This window comes from Falco cherrug, chromosome 1 (assembly GCF_023634085.1).
Source record: "Falco cherrug isolate bFalChe1 chromosome 1, bFalChe1.pri, whole genome shotgun sequence".
Classification (NCBI taxonomy): domain Eukaryota; kingdom Metazoa; phylum Chordata; class Aves; order Falconiformes; family Falconidae; genus Falco; species Falco cherrug.
In genome coordinates, this window is record NC_073697.1 from 81,972,295 (window position 1) to 81,989,216 (window position 16,922).

Sequence of the window (16,922 nt, forward strand, 5' to 3'; positions counted from 1 at the left end):
AATACAGCTGTCACTGTGGCCCTTGTGGGTATTTTTCTGTTTCTTCCCAGCCAAGTGGTTCACCATCCTGTATGAACTATGGAAAATGGAAGGCATTGCTGCAGGTTCATACAGAGCAGTGGGAGATTTACAGGGAGCTGGAAGGAAAACAGACCCCTGAAAATAAAGCACGAATCTCAGTGAAGTGCAGAACTGGACAGGTGGTGGCTGTTGTCTTGGCCAGCTCTTCTACTTCTTTTGAAAACTCAAGTTTCCAGCAACATGACTTTTTTTTTTTTTTTTTAAATGCAGGTAGCATGAGTAGTTCTGCAAAATGTTACCAGCTATAGGAGGAGTTTACTGTTTACTGAACAAATTCATGAAAAAGAAAATGGAAAATTTTATTTAAAAAACAGTGCATTTGGAAGTCCAAGAGAAGCTACCCAGATAAACTTAAGCAGCACCTTGAAAATGCCCTGAAAAAACCCTGCAGACTGTATTAGGAGTTTGGATTTCTTGGGAAACAGAAGTACTGCAACTCTTCCAAGGCTCCAGATGAATTTTTCAAATGTAAGGAGTTACATGCTCTTACATCCTTACCTTCAGGCATACTCCTTGTATATGGCAACACTGTTACATCATGAATAACACTCAGGTGAGTCAACCCTGTTAATTACAGCTAAAAAATTAGTTGCACACAATAAATGATTGTAATGTTTTTTGCAAAATGAGCCTCATGGGAAGGTTCCAGAACCCAGCGCTGAGGTTGATATTTACGCTGTGTTTCCAGGAACAAGGCTCAACTGCATTGTAACTTCAGTCCCTGGCATGAGAAAGGGAGGTGCAGGCGTACCTGAAGGCTGCTATAAACCAGCAGCTGAGGCACCGTTGACATTTTGCGGCAGCAGCCAGACGGTAAGCGCAGGCCGTATGTAATGCCTCTTGAGAACTTCAGTCATACACGGGTCTTTAACATGCACCAGTCTCTGAGCAGAGCAAAGGTGGGTATACTCAAAGGTGGGGTTATGCTGAAGGTCACATAAAAAGCATATTTCTCTCTGAAGCAGTGACACTCCAGGCCACGTACAACTGAGGCCTCTTATTGCTATGAACATGGAAGGATCCATCCACATTACAAAATAAGAGAATTATCGTCTGATACAGAGATTTTTAAGGGCAATAGATGTATTGCTAGGCAAGGAAAAAGTCTTTTTTTTTATGCCAGGATGATCCCACCTGTAACACTCCTACCCATATGGGCAAGATGTCTATGTTAAAAATTAAAATAAGAATTCTGTGACACAGAATTGTAGTAGTCTGCCAACAGGTATCCAGAGCAGAGATGCATTTTTTGGACCAGTTCAGAATACGAGGCTTAAGTTTACATGACAAGGTGTTGGTAGCATGTGGGCTGCAGGCGTGGCTTCTGTGAGAGGACACCAGGAGCTGCCCCCATGTGGGACAGAGTCATTTTCATCTGAGTCCAAAATGGACCCACCACTGGCCAAAGCAGAACCTATCAGTAATGCTGGTGGTGCCTCTGTGATAACATATTTAAGAAAGGGTAAAAAATGTCGCGTACCAGTTGTGAGAGAGAAGAGTGAGGAAAATGAGAGAGAGCCAGCTCTTCAGACACCAAGGTCAGTGAAGAAGGAGGGGGAGGAGGTGCTCCAGCTGCCAGAGCACAGATTCCCCTGCAGCCTGTGGTGGGAACCATGGTGACACAAGTTGTGCCCCTGCAGCCCATGGAGGACCATGGTGGGGCAGATACCCTTGCTGTGGTCTGTGGAGAAAGGAGCCCTCACTGGGGCAGGGTTGCTGGCAGGACTTATGACCCTGTAGGGGACCACGCTGGAGCTGGCTGTGCCTGAAGGGCTGCAGCCCACGGAAGGGACCCATGCTGGAGCAGCTCTTGGAGAACTGCAGCCTGTGGGAAGGACTCACATTGGAACAGTTCATGAAGGACTGTATCCCGTGAGAGGGACCCCGCGCTGGAGCAGGGGAGCAGCACGAGGAGGAAGGAGCAGCAGAGACAACATGTGATGAACTGACTGCAACTCCCACTCCTGTCCTCCTGTGCTGCCCAGCAGCATGGGAGTGCAGACAAGTCAGGAGGAAGGAGTGAGGCTGAGCCTGGGAAGAAGGGGTGTGTGTTCGTTTAACTTTGTTTCTCACCATCCTACTCCATTTTTAATAGATTGACCTATGACAGAGGCATTCATCTGCTAACCCAGCAAAATTCAAACACAGAAATGCCATTGTTTCTGCCACAGAAACTTCCAAAGTTTCAGATAGGTATGATCTTTTTCTTCTCCATTTTTTCATGAGGATCTTCATTTCAGCAGTAAATGAAGTGATTCATAATACTTCAGGTTTCAATTGTTAGTATATACAAGAACTTCAAATGTCATATAAACGCGGGTGAAACAAGCCTCACAATACCTCTTTTATACTATGTAAATATAGTAATTACCTACAAGAGATCAAACATAGAACTATGTGTCTCTCAGTGACCTGAACTCAAAGTGATGGCAGCAGATAGGGAGTTATCCACACTGCAGCTGGATGCAAGGTCAGGCTTTGAGCAGTGCGGTGCAGCAATGGAAAGGGCCGCCTCAGTCACTGAGTCTTTCAAACATGTATGCTATACATACGTGCATATATACACACGTGCTATAACCCAAGTCTTACTGCAAGCTTCCTGCTCTGCTACACTGTTGTGTGTGTGCCTGCCTAAGATGACTGAATCTGTTGGAGCTGTATCAGTCTTCTCTGAAGCACTTCACATACATGTGAGCACTAAAACACACTAATAAATAATCACTCTAATGTACAGAGACAGGGTCTTTTTAAACTCTTTCTATTATAACTACATGAAACACATGTGCAGTAATGCCACATAGCATCAGGTATGTTCTGTAGGAAACTCAGGCGTCAGCAGTTCCTAGCTGTTCTGCGCATCTCCAGTCTCAACACTAAGTCGAGCGTCTCCAGCTGGAGCACAAAGCTTACAGAGATGTCAAATAATTCCTCGGTAACTCTTATTCTGTTGATGACCACTGTTAGGACATGAGAACACTGGAGCAGCAACATAGCTACTGTGTTAAAGATTATCCTCTTGCATGGAATAAATATTTTCAGTGCATCAAAGGCACCCGGGACTGGAAGACTGTTTGCTTGTGTGTGTATGTTTATTTGTGTGAAGGCATGACATTGCAAAAAGAGAATAATTACAATAAACAGAGCACAAGTATCTCACCTAAAGAAATAGAACACTGAGTAAAAGAATACAGAATTCCTTTGAAGGAAAAGCACTGAGAAGGGAACAAGATATTTTTAAGAAACACATGGAAAAAAATATGCCAAGAGATCAACCCATCAAAATTCTCTCTCACTGTAACTCTCAAAAATGGAAAAGATATCAAAATGGGGCGCTCACTTCCATTACAATATATTGTCATGTGTTCAGGCAATGCAACGCCTCTGTAAAACTTAAAATCCACCAAGTGAAGGAATATCATGAGAGTTGTTTGTGGTTTCTACTGTATGTAAAACAAACTGAAGTCACCACTATGGAAATGAATAGAAAGACTCTCTGAAGGTTTTTTTAACTTTACTTTTTATTGTTCTCATTTTCTAGTAATGAACATCAGTACTATTGAAATACCTGCATTTCACATTACTCAGATAAGGGAACTCGTGCCCCTTGGGGCAAAAGTCTGTCATCAGTAGACTGAATGGGCATTTTGCTGTTGAGTACAATGAGAACAGCAGAAAAATCTCTGGCTAACAGCGTGTTTATTCTGCAAGGACTGCAAGTGACACTAAACATAACAACCCTGCATCTGACTGCTAATGCCACAAACCCAAAGAAGTGGAGTGAATGCTGTGGATGATTTCTGCTCAGAGCCTTGCTGCTGCAGTTCCAGTTTCAACAACAGAGCCAAGCTGACTAGTGTAAAGCTGTCCTGATCATATGCAATGTTACTTAAAGATTGCCTAAATGATGTCCACCTGGCCAAAATACTAAGTCATGTTTTCTTCTACAGCCACCCCACTCTTTCCATTTGGGGTTCAAACCCATATGCTCATATACAAGCCCTCATCCGGCTTCAGATGAAGCAGAAATAGGCCCTGTGCTTTGGCATCATCATCCAGAAGGGACACTAATAGTCAATGTGTGTAGCACCGGCCAACAAATATGATGACACATGTTGGGCAGCAAAAGGGATCAATTATATGCTCACCCTTGGAAGTATTTTATTAGCTAACTGTCTGAAGTCCTGTCTTTCATTGCAAAGGCATCCTCAACCATTGCAACCTTTTTAGCAGTCCAAGGCTTGCTGCCTCCATGTCCGGCTGCTTTATGTGAGGTAAGAATCTGTGGAAGGGATGGGCCACACAGAAACCAGATGTTACTGGCATTTTTAATAGTACTTTGTAATAGTATTTTAATAAAATTTTTGTGGAGGATGAACAGTTTCGTTGATGGGTGTGAAAAATTTTGACCAACAGAAATGCTTTATGTCTATATCACAAAATGCCTCAAACTCTGTAGTAGCTATGTCCTACCTTTTTAAACTGTCTTGTCCATGGATAGGTGCTCCCTCTGTAGCAGACTTTACCACAACATTAGACTTTGACTCATGGCACATTTTGACTCAAGATGATTGACTGCATTCTGTGGAATTTGTACATTAGGTGGCTTAGACCTTTATTTTTTGTGGCATTCGTCAGTTCTTACTGACTTCCATTGGAGCTTTGAGTCTTCGTGGGTCTTTCACAGTTAGCCTTTAGAGGCTAAATCTTCCAAGATATTGGGATGATACTCCCAAAAACTATACTTTCCAGAATGTGGTAAGAAACATGCCAAAATTAATTTGTATTCATATAAGCACAGAGTTTTCTCCTGTATTTTCTGTTGTGCCTTTCTGACTCAGGAATCCCAGTCTTCTCTCTCCGATGCCCCATTTTTCTTCCCCAGCTCCTCCAGAACGGGTATCTTCCATCATTACTATCTCTTAATTCCTCGAGGACTCCTCTTATGGCTTCAACAACCCTATGGAGGCTGGTTTCTAGCGAACTTGTACTATTATCTGTTGTCAGTCCTGACATTCGATAGCTCTAATGTCAGTACCTTTCCTATCTCTAGATCATCTATTCTATTATTCAGTAGTATTACTGGCAAGACAGAGGTACACACACAGTGAGAAGGAAAATATGATAATGGTCTGAATAGTAATCGCCTCTGATGAGCCCTAGTGTCAGCGGTGAATTGTCCAAATACAGCTGAGAAAAATCTGATGTTATTTACAGGTCCAGGGGGAAAACAAACAAACAAACAAACAAACAAACAAACCAACCCACACCTGCAAGTACATTACTGGTTGATGAGCCCTCCTGGAATAAGACGACAAACAAAACAAGTATGCTATTTTATTCTTAGAGAAAATCACTTTGAGGAAGGAACACCTGTCTTACTGACTGCTGGTGCTAAGCAGCATGTAATTTCTGGAGGCTGTTTGGGAATCTAGAATGTGCTTGCCTGCCTTAGAAACAAAGTCAACATGGAGGTAGGCTGTTCGTACCTTTAAGAAGGTATAATGGCATCCCACATAAATCATAGCTGTGCAATGCAAAAAACCATAATTTCCCGTCTGTGGGCTCTGCCAGCAAATTTAGATATTTTTTTAAAGACAAGTCAGTCTGCTGTAGCCAGAAGTTTTCACAGAAAGATACAGTGTCTCTAAAACTTTGCTCTTCCCAGGAGTGAGCTTCCACTTCACGCAGTGGGGCCAGCAATGTTGGAAGCTCTCCTGGAACAAGGGGCATTCCAGGTAAACTGGTGCCCTGGGAGATGATCTTAAATCACCCCCATGGCAGGTTAGAACCAAAGTGGGTTTCTATCTTCAGGTCAAATATTTGCATGAAAAGTTTCAAAGCCATCAATGTTAGGTGGGAAGATGGTCAAAAATGCTAAGAACAGTTGCTCAGGCCTGAAAAGGATGAATTCTGTTCTCTGCTGTGACTAACGGGAAAGCTGTCTTAAAACAACGAGATGGATTGGCACGTCACTTCCACCTGGCAGCTCCCAGTGCTCCGCTTGCACACGCCATGATTCACCAGCAGTGGGTGGTGAATAATGCAGGAGCTGGCGAAAGAAGATGGGATGTGATCTTCCTCACCATCCTGGCCTCAAACGCTGAGGATTAAGGCTAATTGTTCCTCGATCATTTACCCTAAAATGAGTGGGTTTTAACCTAAGCTAAATAAGGAACCTAACTGGACTTTTAAAAAGTTATTTTACGATATGATTGATCCAGCTCTTTTGTCTTTGTGTGGAAGTGTCTTTCACGGCCTAATTACACTGACAGCTTTTCTGCAGGGCTGGTAATATCAACTGTCGAAGGAGTGCCTCTGCAAATGGTAAAATCATTATGTTTTTGTGTCAGATTCTGTCACTTGTGCTCCCTGAGACCTGCATGTCACTCCATTCTCCAGCAGCCCTGTAATTGGACTATGATCAATGACTCTTCTTGTGCTACAAGACAGCAGCTGGCAAGAACAGCAGAATTTGTCTTTTCACGCTTTGTGCTATGACTTACCCAACAATTTTTACGCATTGAAGTATTGCTCACTTAAAAAACCACCCTGCCTTCCCACTGATGGCCCAGATGAAATTAAAACCACCCTTTCGATATTTGCCCTGGTTACTGGGTTACTCAACTCAGAAAAGGAAACTGCTGGGGGAAATCCACCACCTCCCACCTGTTCTGAAACCATGGCAGAGATTCAAGGGTGTTTGGGCAGCGTGGCCAGGCGCCCCCCAACCCTGCCCCGCTGGCCAGCGCCGGGCTCAGGGCTCTGCGCCTGCCTGACTGTGCGCGCAGGGCCCGGGGCACGTAGAGCGCTGCCGCCGCAAAACGCTGCTCCCGGATTCCCAGTGGGAAGCTGGGAGCGTCCCTTAAATACCGCGGGCGCGGGGGCTGTGTACGGACTCGTTATTTCCATGGAAACTCTAATTGCCGCCCGGTGCAGCGCTGAAATAGGGGCGCCAGGTACCGCCCGACGCAGCCTCCCGGAGCACGGCTCCGCCAGCCCCAGACCCGCATCGATAGTGGCCACCCCACCGCGTCCGCGCAAGGTGCGCCGCCAGGCCGCGGCGATGCGCGCCCCGCCCCGCTCCCGGGCAGCCGCCGCGCCCCCCGCAGCGCGGCCCGGCCCGGAGCCATGAGCGCGCCCGGGGCTGCCCGCCCCGCCTGGCGCTGCGCACCCGCTGCGCACCGCGGCCCTCTCCGCCCGCCGCCGCTGCCGCGGAAGACCGAGGCGCCGCCGCCGGGAGATGCGCGCAGGTAACGCTCCGCGGGGCGCGCAGCCGCCGCGCAGGCAGCCCCTCGGCCGGACGGGCTCCACGCCGCTCCCCGCGGGGCGGACGCGCAAGTTTGCGCGGGGCAGCGCCCCGCCAGTGCGGGCGCGGAGGTGGCGGCGTTTCGCTTCAGCCCGGGGGGTTTGGGTCCCGCGGGCCCGGCCCCGCTGCCCCTGGGCCCAGCAGCGGGGCTCCCGGCGGCGCGGTGCGGGGTGGTGCGGGGCGCGCAGCCCAGAGCGGCTCCCGGGCGAGGTGCCGGGGGGGCGAAAACACCGATCACGCCTGGTTGGGTTGAGTTGAGCTGGGCTGGGTTTTTGCCGTCGCGAGGCACCGCAGCTGCGCTCCCTTGGCACAGCAGGCAGCCGTGCACCTCAAGTTGTCTGTTCTGCCTCATTGCATCGGACCACATTTCCTTGGAGCTGGAGAAATACTTGGCTCTTGCTTTTGCAGTATAATGTTGCAATTCCTCTTGTAGTTAAGCACGTAGAGAGGCATACCGTTAACGTGCACAAAAATCCCTTTTTTTGGACTCCTGAAGTAACCTCAACCTTTGGAATGCTCTCAGGTTCTCAGAGGAGTTTTTGCCCTCACAACAGCAAGCCAGAACACCTGCAGCAGCAGCGGCAGCACTGCATCTGCAGCTCACGCTGTGAATGTGCGACCCTTCAGGGCTTTCAGGTTTTGGCTCAACGTTATCTCAGCCGTTGATGATATGAGGGCATCCTCACGCGGGTAGTAGCAACGTTGCTCAGTGCTTTCCTTGTGCTTAGGGGGTCAGGCAGTTACAGCCCACCATGTTAACTCATTATAACAGTGTAGAAGTTTAAAGACTTCCTCTGACTTTTTCTGTACCATCCTGATACCACTCTGGTATTATGGAGGCAGAAAGGCAGTATTTTTTAGGAAATTTTAATATTTTGCTTTCTCCCTGTATGTGTTTGTCTTTATTTCTTTTTAAGGTAGAAAAATGTCTCCTAAGACCGTAAATCATTCACAGCTGTAAAGATTTATTGTCCTTTTACACAGATTGAACTGGCTAGACTATTCAGGGACCAGCCAGCGTTAACTTAATAGGTATTAATATTGCAGAACATAAGCTCTTATCCATGAATAAACCTTAATGTAAGTATCACATCTAACAGAAGGAACATTTTCTGAAAGAACAATTGCCTTCAGAGGATGATGATTGCCTGCCTAACTCTTGTGTTCTTGAAAATTTCACTTTAAATCTACAGAGAAAGAGAACTATCTAGCCTATTTGCTCTCCTAAATTACGGTTTATGAGTTTTAAGTGATAGCTTTAAGTGAAATTATGAGATTAACTATAAGATTTTAAACATACTAAACTAGCATATTCTAGGTTATGTGGTAACTTTAACTCAGCTAAACCTGAATAATGGTTTAAGTTCTCCCTGACATGCTCAGGCCTTAGATCAATGGCAACTGAAAGCTCTGAAGCATGATTTTGGTGAAAATAAGAATCACAGTAATCAGAGTCACGCCGAGGTATAACATAAATGAGCGTGACTTAAAGAAGTGTTACTTGAAATCAAGATCATGTACATCAGCTGTCATAAAATACATTTTGCTGTGAAAGGTAACCACAAATACTCTTTGTATTTAATGTTAACTGCATTCATTTGATTCTTACAGTAAATATTCAGACCCACCTTGGGTGCTGCCCTGAAACAGCAGTCCCCCCAGCCCCATGCCACCTAGGCCCCGCCTCGAGCATCCCACTGAAACTACAGGAGACCTAAACAAACCCTCTTAAAGCTCGTGGGGTGTGAGCTCCCAGGGCTGTAGCTGAGCACAGTCTCGGGGAGCGTACGCAGACCAGGCATACAGAAAGGGCACATCATGTGCTTGGCTGATTGATACAGGAGATGAAAGGGATCCAACTTGTGGAGCTGACAGCTAGAAAATCGCCATCAGGTACCTTCAAATTGATTACAGTTGATCTTGAAAGCAGGCGCAAGGGCACCCTGGCACTGTGGTGAATTCAGTTTAGAAATATACCTCAAATATGAGGAGAATGTTCTCTAAAGAGGATATATTGTTTAATTTTATTTCTGACAATGGGCTTTTTAGGAATCTGCATTTTCCTGAAAGCTACAGCCGCATGCCATGCTGGGATTCACCAACTGACAAAAGGGAGAGAGAATCTTCAAAAACAGAAGCAGCTGTTAAAGCAGGAAGATAAATGCCAGTAAGTGCACACAGCCCTGTGAGATCAGTGGTATGCTAATAGGAGCTTGGGGACTGAAGATCGGTGATCTGGGAGGAACGCTTTTCTTTGCATCTTTACTGCCAGTGGCCCTCAAGCTAAGAGGGCAACTGGATCCTTTTGAGCAGGAGAGGAAGCTCTGAGAGCAAGAGATCCACTTGGCAATTCTTTTAAATTTTGCAGGAAAAGTCTGCTTTCATTTCACACATCCAAAATGAAAATAAAATTTTCTTTGGGCATTTTGCAGAGGAAGTGCTGTGATGACAGAAGTTCACCTGTTGAAAGCAGCAGATTATAGTCTGTCTCCCTCCCTCTCTGTCTGTCACTGAAACTGTGACTACAGGGAGATGGTGCAGAAGTAGCTGCAGTGCACTGAAAAGTCTGAGGGTCCAGCCTGGGCCTGACCAGAGCCTGTTGTGCCTTCTTCCATTGCTCCTTCCTCATGGAAATCAGGACATGTGGCAGAGGAGATGGCACCTTCTCAGCTCTCACCCAAGGCAGAAGGCAGCCATAGCACAGGGGGGATGGGGCTGGGCAGCCCGTGCTGGATTTCAGAGGTGCTTCTGCTAGGCTCCTTCAATAATGACGTGTCTCAACAAAATAAGTCTACTTCAGCAAAACCAGCATATTCACTTTTTTTGGTTTTGAAGCATTCTATTAAAAACACAATAAACAACTCTGCTAAAGTCATACTGCAAGAGCTTTACACGGAGGTGTAGAAATCCACAGAACCTTGCAACAACATTTCAACTAAACTTCTAAGAAGAACTCGGTAAACATTAATTTAATAAACATGCTCCAGTATAACAACACATAAAACTTAGTTCCTTGGCCCTAATCTTAGCATTACCTGTGTGGAATATAAATTTCTAGAAGAAAAAATGATTGTAGGTCATCTGATGTAAAAGTCTCTTCCTTTTCACTTTTAGTCACCGGAAACTGAAAGTGGTAGTAGAAAATGACAGCGACACTGTCAGATTCTTTTCAATTCTCTTCATAGAATCCATTGACTAAAACTCAGCAAAATTAAATGAAAATGTACAGATTTCTCTTCAGACCATAGCACGTAATTGAAATGGAGTGGACTAACTTGACAGAGAGTCCTTTCTACCAGTAGAGGTGCCTGCTTTTTCCCATGCACTGATGAACCTGTGGCCTAAGATCAGCCTTTTCAACGACAGCAAATGCCATCAAAAAGTCTGGGGAGGAAACTGCAGTTTTGGTACATGGATTGACACAACTTTCACACTTACGTAGCTGCTAATATAACTTAAGCATTGGTGTGCATTGTTACTACTCATTATGACGGATATCACCATGTGTGCGGATATAACTGTTACTGAAAACAGATGCACTAAGAGCAATCCTAATCTCCGGGTATCTGAGAGAGAAACAACATCTGCAGTTTGTCTCCTTTTACAGGTCAGGCCTTCAATCTAGTATCAGGTAAAACAAGAGACCACACAGAACGATCCCTCTTAGCACAGGTTTACTTACGTAGGCACACATAATGAAAAGCTCATTCCTTCGGAGTCATCGCTGCTTTGAGAGCATTGTAAGAGGCTTTGAGGTTTTTTTGAATCTCAGGATGGCACTGGATTTCCTTCTCTCTTATTAGTCTTCCTCTTCTCAGTCAATGACTGGTTGGTAAGTAAGCAAGATCTGTACAGATTTAGCTCTTGAGTAAAGTTTCACTTCCCTTTCTCAAATAACTCCTGATTGGTATCAAACCTGCTATCAGGCAATGCAATGCTCAGCTAGTAATGGTCTCTTAATCTCTGCAAGATATAAACAGGAAAAAGAAGGTGTCCAAACAAAAAGGAAATTGTCCAGAATTACACTAATGGCTTTTTCATTATTAACTCCTCAGTTACATACAAAGGTTTTTCCTACCTACTACTCAGCTAGGATAAATGTAGTACTGCAAAGGTAACAGAATGTTCACCCTGAGAATATTAGGCAGATAATATTTCATATTGAAATGCAATGTACAGTTGAAACGGCTTTCATGAATCAAAAGAGAGTCTGCAGATCACAGATGCGTGCACACTGAAATCTGCAAAAGCATCAGTTGTAGCAAAACTCATCATTCTTCCATATTGAACAAAGGGGGAAAATGATACAGGTATGACATAATTCCATAATCCTGAGATAGGGGAATGGAAAAAAATTATACAGGTATGACATCACGGGGACATAATTCCATAATCCCAAGGTAGGGGAATGTATTTTATCCAGGGCAGAGCCCTGCTGTAGTTTTCTCAGACAGAAGTTATGTTCAGTCACATTTAGAGAACAGAAAGAAATTTCAGCTGATTTGGAAGTCACCGTGGTCTGCAGATCATACAATTTTCAGATGATTACTAGTAACTCAGAGAAATTAACTCAGAAAAATTAAGTTAAAAAATTATTTACTTCTTTAGCTAAATGTTGTATAAAAAGAAGCCCACCAAAATAAAACCCCTCTGATAATATCAATATAGAAATAGAGAGATTGGAATCTCTAGTCCGCCTCTTTCGAGCTGGTCTAGAGGCAAGGGTAGTCTCAGGTAATGTTGTTGTCTGTTACACGGTTTTCCACCATTACGCTAGAGACTGGGAAAAATTAAACAGAAGTAATTTGCATTAATGCTATCCTGCTTGTGCACACACAATTATAATATTTAGATTATCTAAATTCACATATTTTTTTCTTACTTCTATTTTATCTATTAAAAAACACTCTAACTTAACATTGTGAGAAGTCGTCAAGACTTAGTTCTTTTCACCTCTCCCCAGCACATTATTTATAAGACATAAAAACTTGCAATATCTTCACATTTTGTAAAAATAAGTACTTCTAATCATACATGAGGGACCTTCCCATCAAAACACAGTCAGTGAATCTTCTGAGGGTGTTTTATGGTTTGGGTTTCCCTTTGGCATCCAACAGTAGGAACACACACGTGATGTGAAGGAAGGAGCACATTTACACGTGTTCAGGAAACCAAATAATATTACTGCACTTCGAAGAAGCCAGCACAACGCAGCTCGCTGTGGATCGGTATTGAAGAGCCCTGCCTTTTTCAGTTGACAGGTTTACCCTTCTGCTCAGTTTATGTATGTTTTGGATTTGTTTAGATCTTTTTGTTTTCTCTCGCCTAAGATTTCTAAACATTAAGCAGTTTTGTACAGGAGATTGACACTGTGGGGAATTATGACTTTGAAAATTTAGTACATGCAGGTGTTTAAGGTAAAGCAGGCTTTAAACTGAACTCCCTTGTCCTTCTGTTTCTTCTATGATGAAGACTAGTACATGAAGATTCTGTAGACAGAATAACTTTATGCTGAGTAAGTTTTAATGTTAGATGTTTCTGTGCTGAATAATTAGCTGTTCCCCAAATTTTCAAATGGCTGTGTGGGGTTTGCTTCCAGTTAATACTGTCCTCTCTGTATTACATCCAGTGACTCCGGATGTTTTTTAGGCAGTTTTCCCTTCTGCTTGAGCAACAGTTAATATATGATATTCAACACTTTATAGAAGATGGTTTGTATATGCACCACATTAGGAATTCCATCTTGGATAACTGACAGTGGTTCTCCTTATAAACTGATCCTTTTTGAAAGCTCTCATCTATTTTGTGTTAGTTTTCTACTAGCAAGGTAAGAAATACTACTGCAGTTGTTAGCATATGTCAAAACATCATATATTTTCAGGTGCTCTCATTATAATTTGCTGTCATGTAATGATTAGGCACATGCCCAGATGGTGACTGTAATTTCCTTACTCATATCAATGAGCTGTTATTCACATGAGTAATCTCACTGACTCTAAATGGATTGCTTTTGTAGCTAACTGCTCCCTCACGGAGATGCTGACAATATGTTTTATAGCAAAGCATAGTTAAAAGCCAGCGTCATAATGCAGAACCTTAAATTGCCATTGTCCCCTGTGAGCAGCCGGGTAGGAGGCCTAGGTGTGCTGAACACCACATGATAAAACCTAGGAAAATAATTCATGTTGACCTGAAGTTGTGCAGGATCTGCCTCACCGTAGAATAACGTCATTATTAATTTATTTGCATTAAGGTGATACAAAGTAAACTTATGTTCCTTTACATTCTGATCAACAGCAGTATCATCCTTCCTTCAGATTCTAATTAATGCCTTTCTCATTCTAAGCAGGACTGTAAAATGGATTTAGGATTCAAAGACCGTAACAACAGGACACTTACCAAGAATACCTCTGCTGCTACAAAGAATTTTTCTGCCTGGGAAGACTATAAGAGTAGTGTTGATGACATACAGTATTTTCTTATTGGGCTGTACACACTTATAAGTCTGGCTGGCTTTATGGGAAATCTGCTTATACTAACAGCTCTACTAAAGCGCAAGCAGAAGACAATAATAAACATTCTCATTGGTAACTTGGCCTTTTCTGACATCTTGGTGGTGCTGTTTTGTTCACCTTTCACACTGACATCCATCCTGCTTGACCAGTGGATGTTTGGCACTATCCTGTGTCATGTAATGCCCTTCCTCCAGTGCACATCAGTTCTAGTTTCAACTTTGATGTTAATATCTATTGCTGCAGTCAGGTACCGTATGATAAAATATCCCCTTTCTAGCAATCTAACAGCAAAACAAGGCTATTTCTTAGTAGTGACCATTTGGACCTTTGGCTTTGCAATTTGCTCCCCTCTGCCAGTTTTCCACAAAATTGTAGACCTCAGCAAAACTTTGAATGTAGAGGCACTGGAGAACAGGCTCTTGTGCATTGAGTCCTGGCCTTCTGATTCCTACAGAATCGCCTTTACGATAGCCTTACTGTTCATGCAGTATATATTGCCACTGGTGTGTTTAACCGCTAGTCACACCAGCGTCTGCAGGACCATAGGTTCCAGACTGTCAAACAAGGAAAACAAGTTTGAAGAAAAGGAGATGATAAACCTAACTCTTCAGCCCACCAGGAGTACCGGCACACAGGTGCAGCCCTCCAGACATCCCAGATGGAGCTGCGCCTTTGGCAGAAAGCACCACAGAAGATACAGTAAAAAGACTTCAAGTGTGATGCCCACTATTTCAAGGCATCATCAGGATACTCATTCCAGAGACTTCCCAGAAATATCTGGCACAGAAAAAAGCCAGCTCTCTTCCTCTAGTAAATTCATCCCTGGGATACCTATCTGTTTTGAGATGAAACCAGAAGAAAATACAAAGATCCAGGATGCGATTACAGTATCCCGATCCATTGTCAGAATTAAGATGAGATCTAGGAGAGTTTTTTGCAGACTGACAGTGCTAATCCTAGTTTTTGGTTTCAGTTGGATGCCTCTTCACCTTTTCCACATTGTGACAGATTTTAATGCCACTCTTATTTCTAATAGACATTTTAAATTAGTATATTGCATATGCCATTTACTGGGTATGATGTCCTGCTGCTTGAATCCCATCCTCTACGGGTTTCTTAACAACAGCATAAAAGCTGATTTAATGTCCCTTATTCCATGCTGCCAAATATAATGATTTTATGTGCCCCAAGATAAAATAAAACAAACAAGTTTGGCTTTCAAGCCTGCTGACGTGTATAGCTGTAAAAGCTAAATTAGTTTAGTTTAGTTAGTCTGACTTGGCTGTGATTAGTAGTGTTTTGTGTAAACGGATAGTTCTATGGCTGCATGTATTTCTTGCACTGGGCAGAAATGTATAGATATATTATAATATTCTTACATCTGTTACACATAGGAAATCATGGCCAGTGAACAAAACCAGAATACCATTTTCATTACCTGAAATATTGGCAATCTGTGCTTTGGAATTATACAGAATACATAATGAGCAATAAATGTAAGACAAACTACTTAGACATATCAGTATTAACTGTCATTAACCTATAATAAAATACATACAGTTTACTAAATAACTAACTGTTGAGACTATTTCAGTGCCAACTTTGACTCTTTTCTAAGATAATTAAACATTTTTTCTGTTTTCTGGGTGTGATTAGAAAAATATTTTTCCTTAGCTTTTTGACTTATACTTTGCAATATCTTTGCAAGATGCTTTGCTGCTGGTTCCCCGATTGCCTTATTCCCTGGAACGGGTTTGTGGGTAGTTGTTCTTGTCTAGATTGTTTCCTTCTCACTGTGTTTACCCAGTACAGCCTATCTCTGATTTCCTTAGCCAGTTTTTACTCTGGCTTGTCATTTTATGTAATTTTCAGCCAGGCCTGAACTTATCTATGCCTTTGTTCTTGCAGTGATGACTCCCCTGAACCATACAACATGCTTCTGATCAGAGTAAGCCTCCATTACATAAGTAAGTGATAGTGGAAAGATAAAGAAAATGGAAAGGCAGCGCCCCTTTTCCTTTTCCAAAAAGCAAAAGCTTACTGCACTGCATTACAGCTGACCCACTTGCTTTGGAGAGCTGGAACAGCTTTCAAATAAATATGCACATATGCGCGCGGGCACACACAGACAGACACACAGACACACACTTTCTGTATCTCCCTTCCTTCTCTCCTTTTCTCCATCTCCCTTCCCTCTCTCCTTTTCTCCTTCCTTTCTAGCCTGACCAGTACTTTTTCTTCCAAATTGAAATCACATGCATATTACATTTCGCAGCACAAATGCAAAGAGTGTGTGTGTGTGTATATATATATATATTCGCCCATACTTTTTTTTCCCCGCGTGGATTACTCTAACTTAATAACTCACCTTCGCCCTCAGGGTGCAGTAAATGTACAAAACCTCTGCCCTGAGTTTTAAGCTGTAAATGCTCTCCCCAGGTCTAGCTAGTGATTATTTCCTTTTCTCCACTAAGATTTCTAATCCAGTAGGCTTTTTTCATAGCCTCCAGGGTGAGAAATAAAGTTATTATTTTTATAAATGGGTGTGGAGGAAGTCTTATTGTGTATTCCTTGCTTCAAGATACTTCCCTTCTAGTTAGTCTTTAGAAGTGAAAGCAGTTCTTTTATTTTGAGGATTCATCAAATTATTTTTATCACAGTGTTACAATTCTGAGACCTTTTCTCCCCAAGCCATCATCTGCTAAGCAGTTTATTACATAATACCAGTGGGTAATATCTCTGCTTCTGTCATTAAGATATTTCCCTGAAGCCTAGTTCCCAGTAACCCATTGTTCTTTGTTTTCGCTAGTGACATACTTTAGTAGTTTCTTCCTGGACACTGAGTATTGCATTTTGCAGATATTATCTCCTAAAAACCTACAGTATGTCATTTTATAGAGTACAAATGGTGCAGAATACAGAATATTGGAACAATAGATTTTAAAATAGCTGTTTAAAAGTTTTAAGTAGTTGAATTTAAAAATATTTATGGCTAGTCTTGGTAGATAAACTTAGGGAAA

The 16,922-nt window shown here is 43.0% G+C and overlaps 1 protein-coding gene across 2 annotated transcripts; it reads left to right on the top strand.

The window, feature by feature from the left end:
- Positions 1-6,982: 6,982 nt before the first annotated feature.
- NPY5R (neuropeptide Y receptor Y5) lies at positions 6,983-15,490 on the top strand. Of its 2 annotated transcripts, none has more exons than XM_055716865.1 (3): positions 6,983-7,331; positions 9,437-9,554; positions 13,734-15,490. In XM_055716865.1, exons 2-3 carry the CDS (start codon positions 9,549-9,551, stop codon positions 15,072-15,074), a joined length of 1,347 nt encoding a protein of 448 aa, XP_055572840.1. In that variant the 5' UTR covers positions 6,983-7,331; positions 9,437-9,548; the 3' UTR covers positions 15,075-15,490. The 2 variants fall into 2 exon arrangements, with proteins under 2 accessions (XP_055572840.1, XP_055572845.1); XM_055716870.1 differs by having other exon boundaries at positions 13,737-15,490.
- Positions 15,491-16,922: the final 1,432 nt, after the last annotated feature.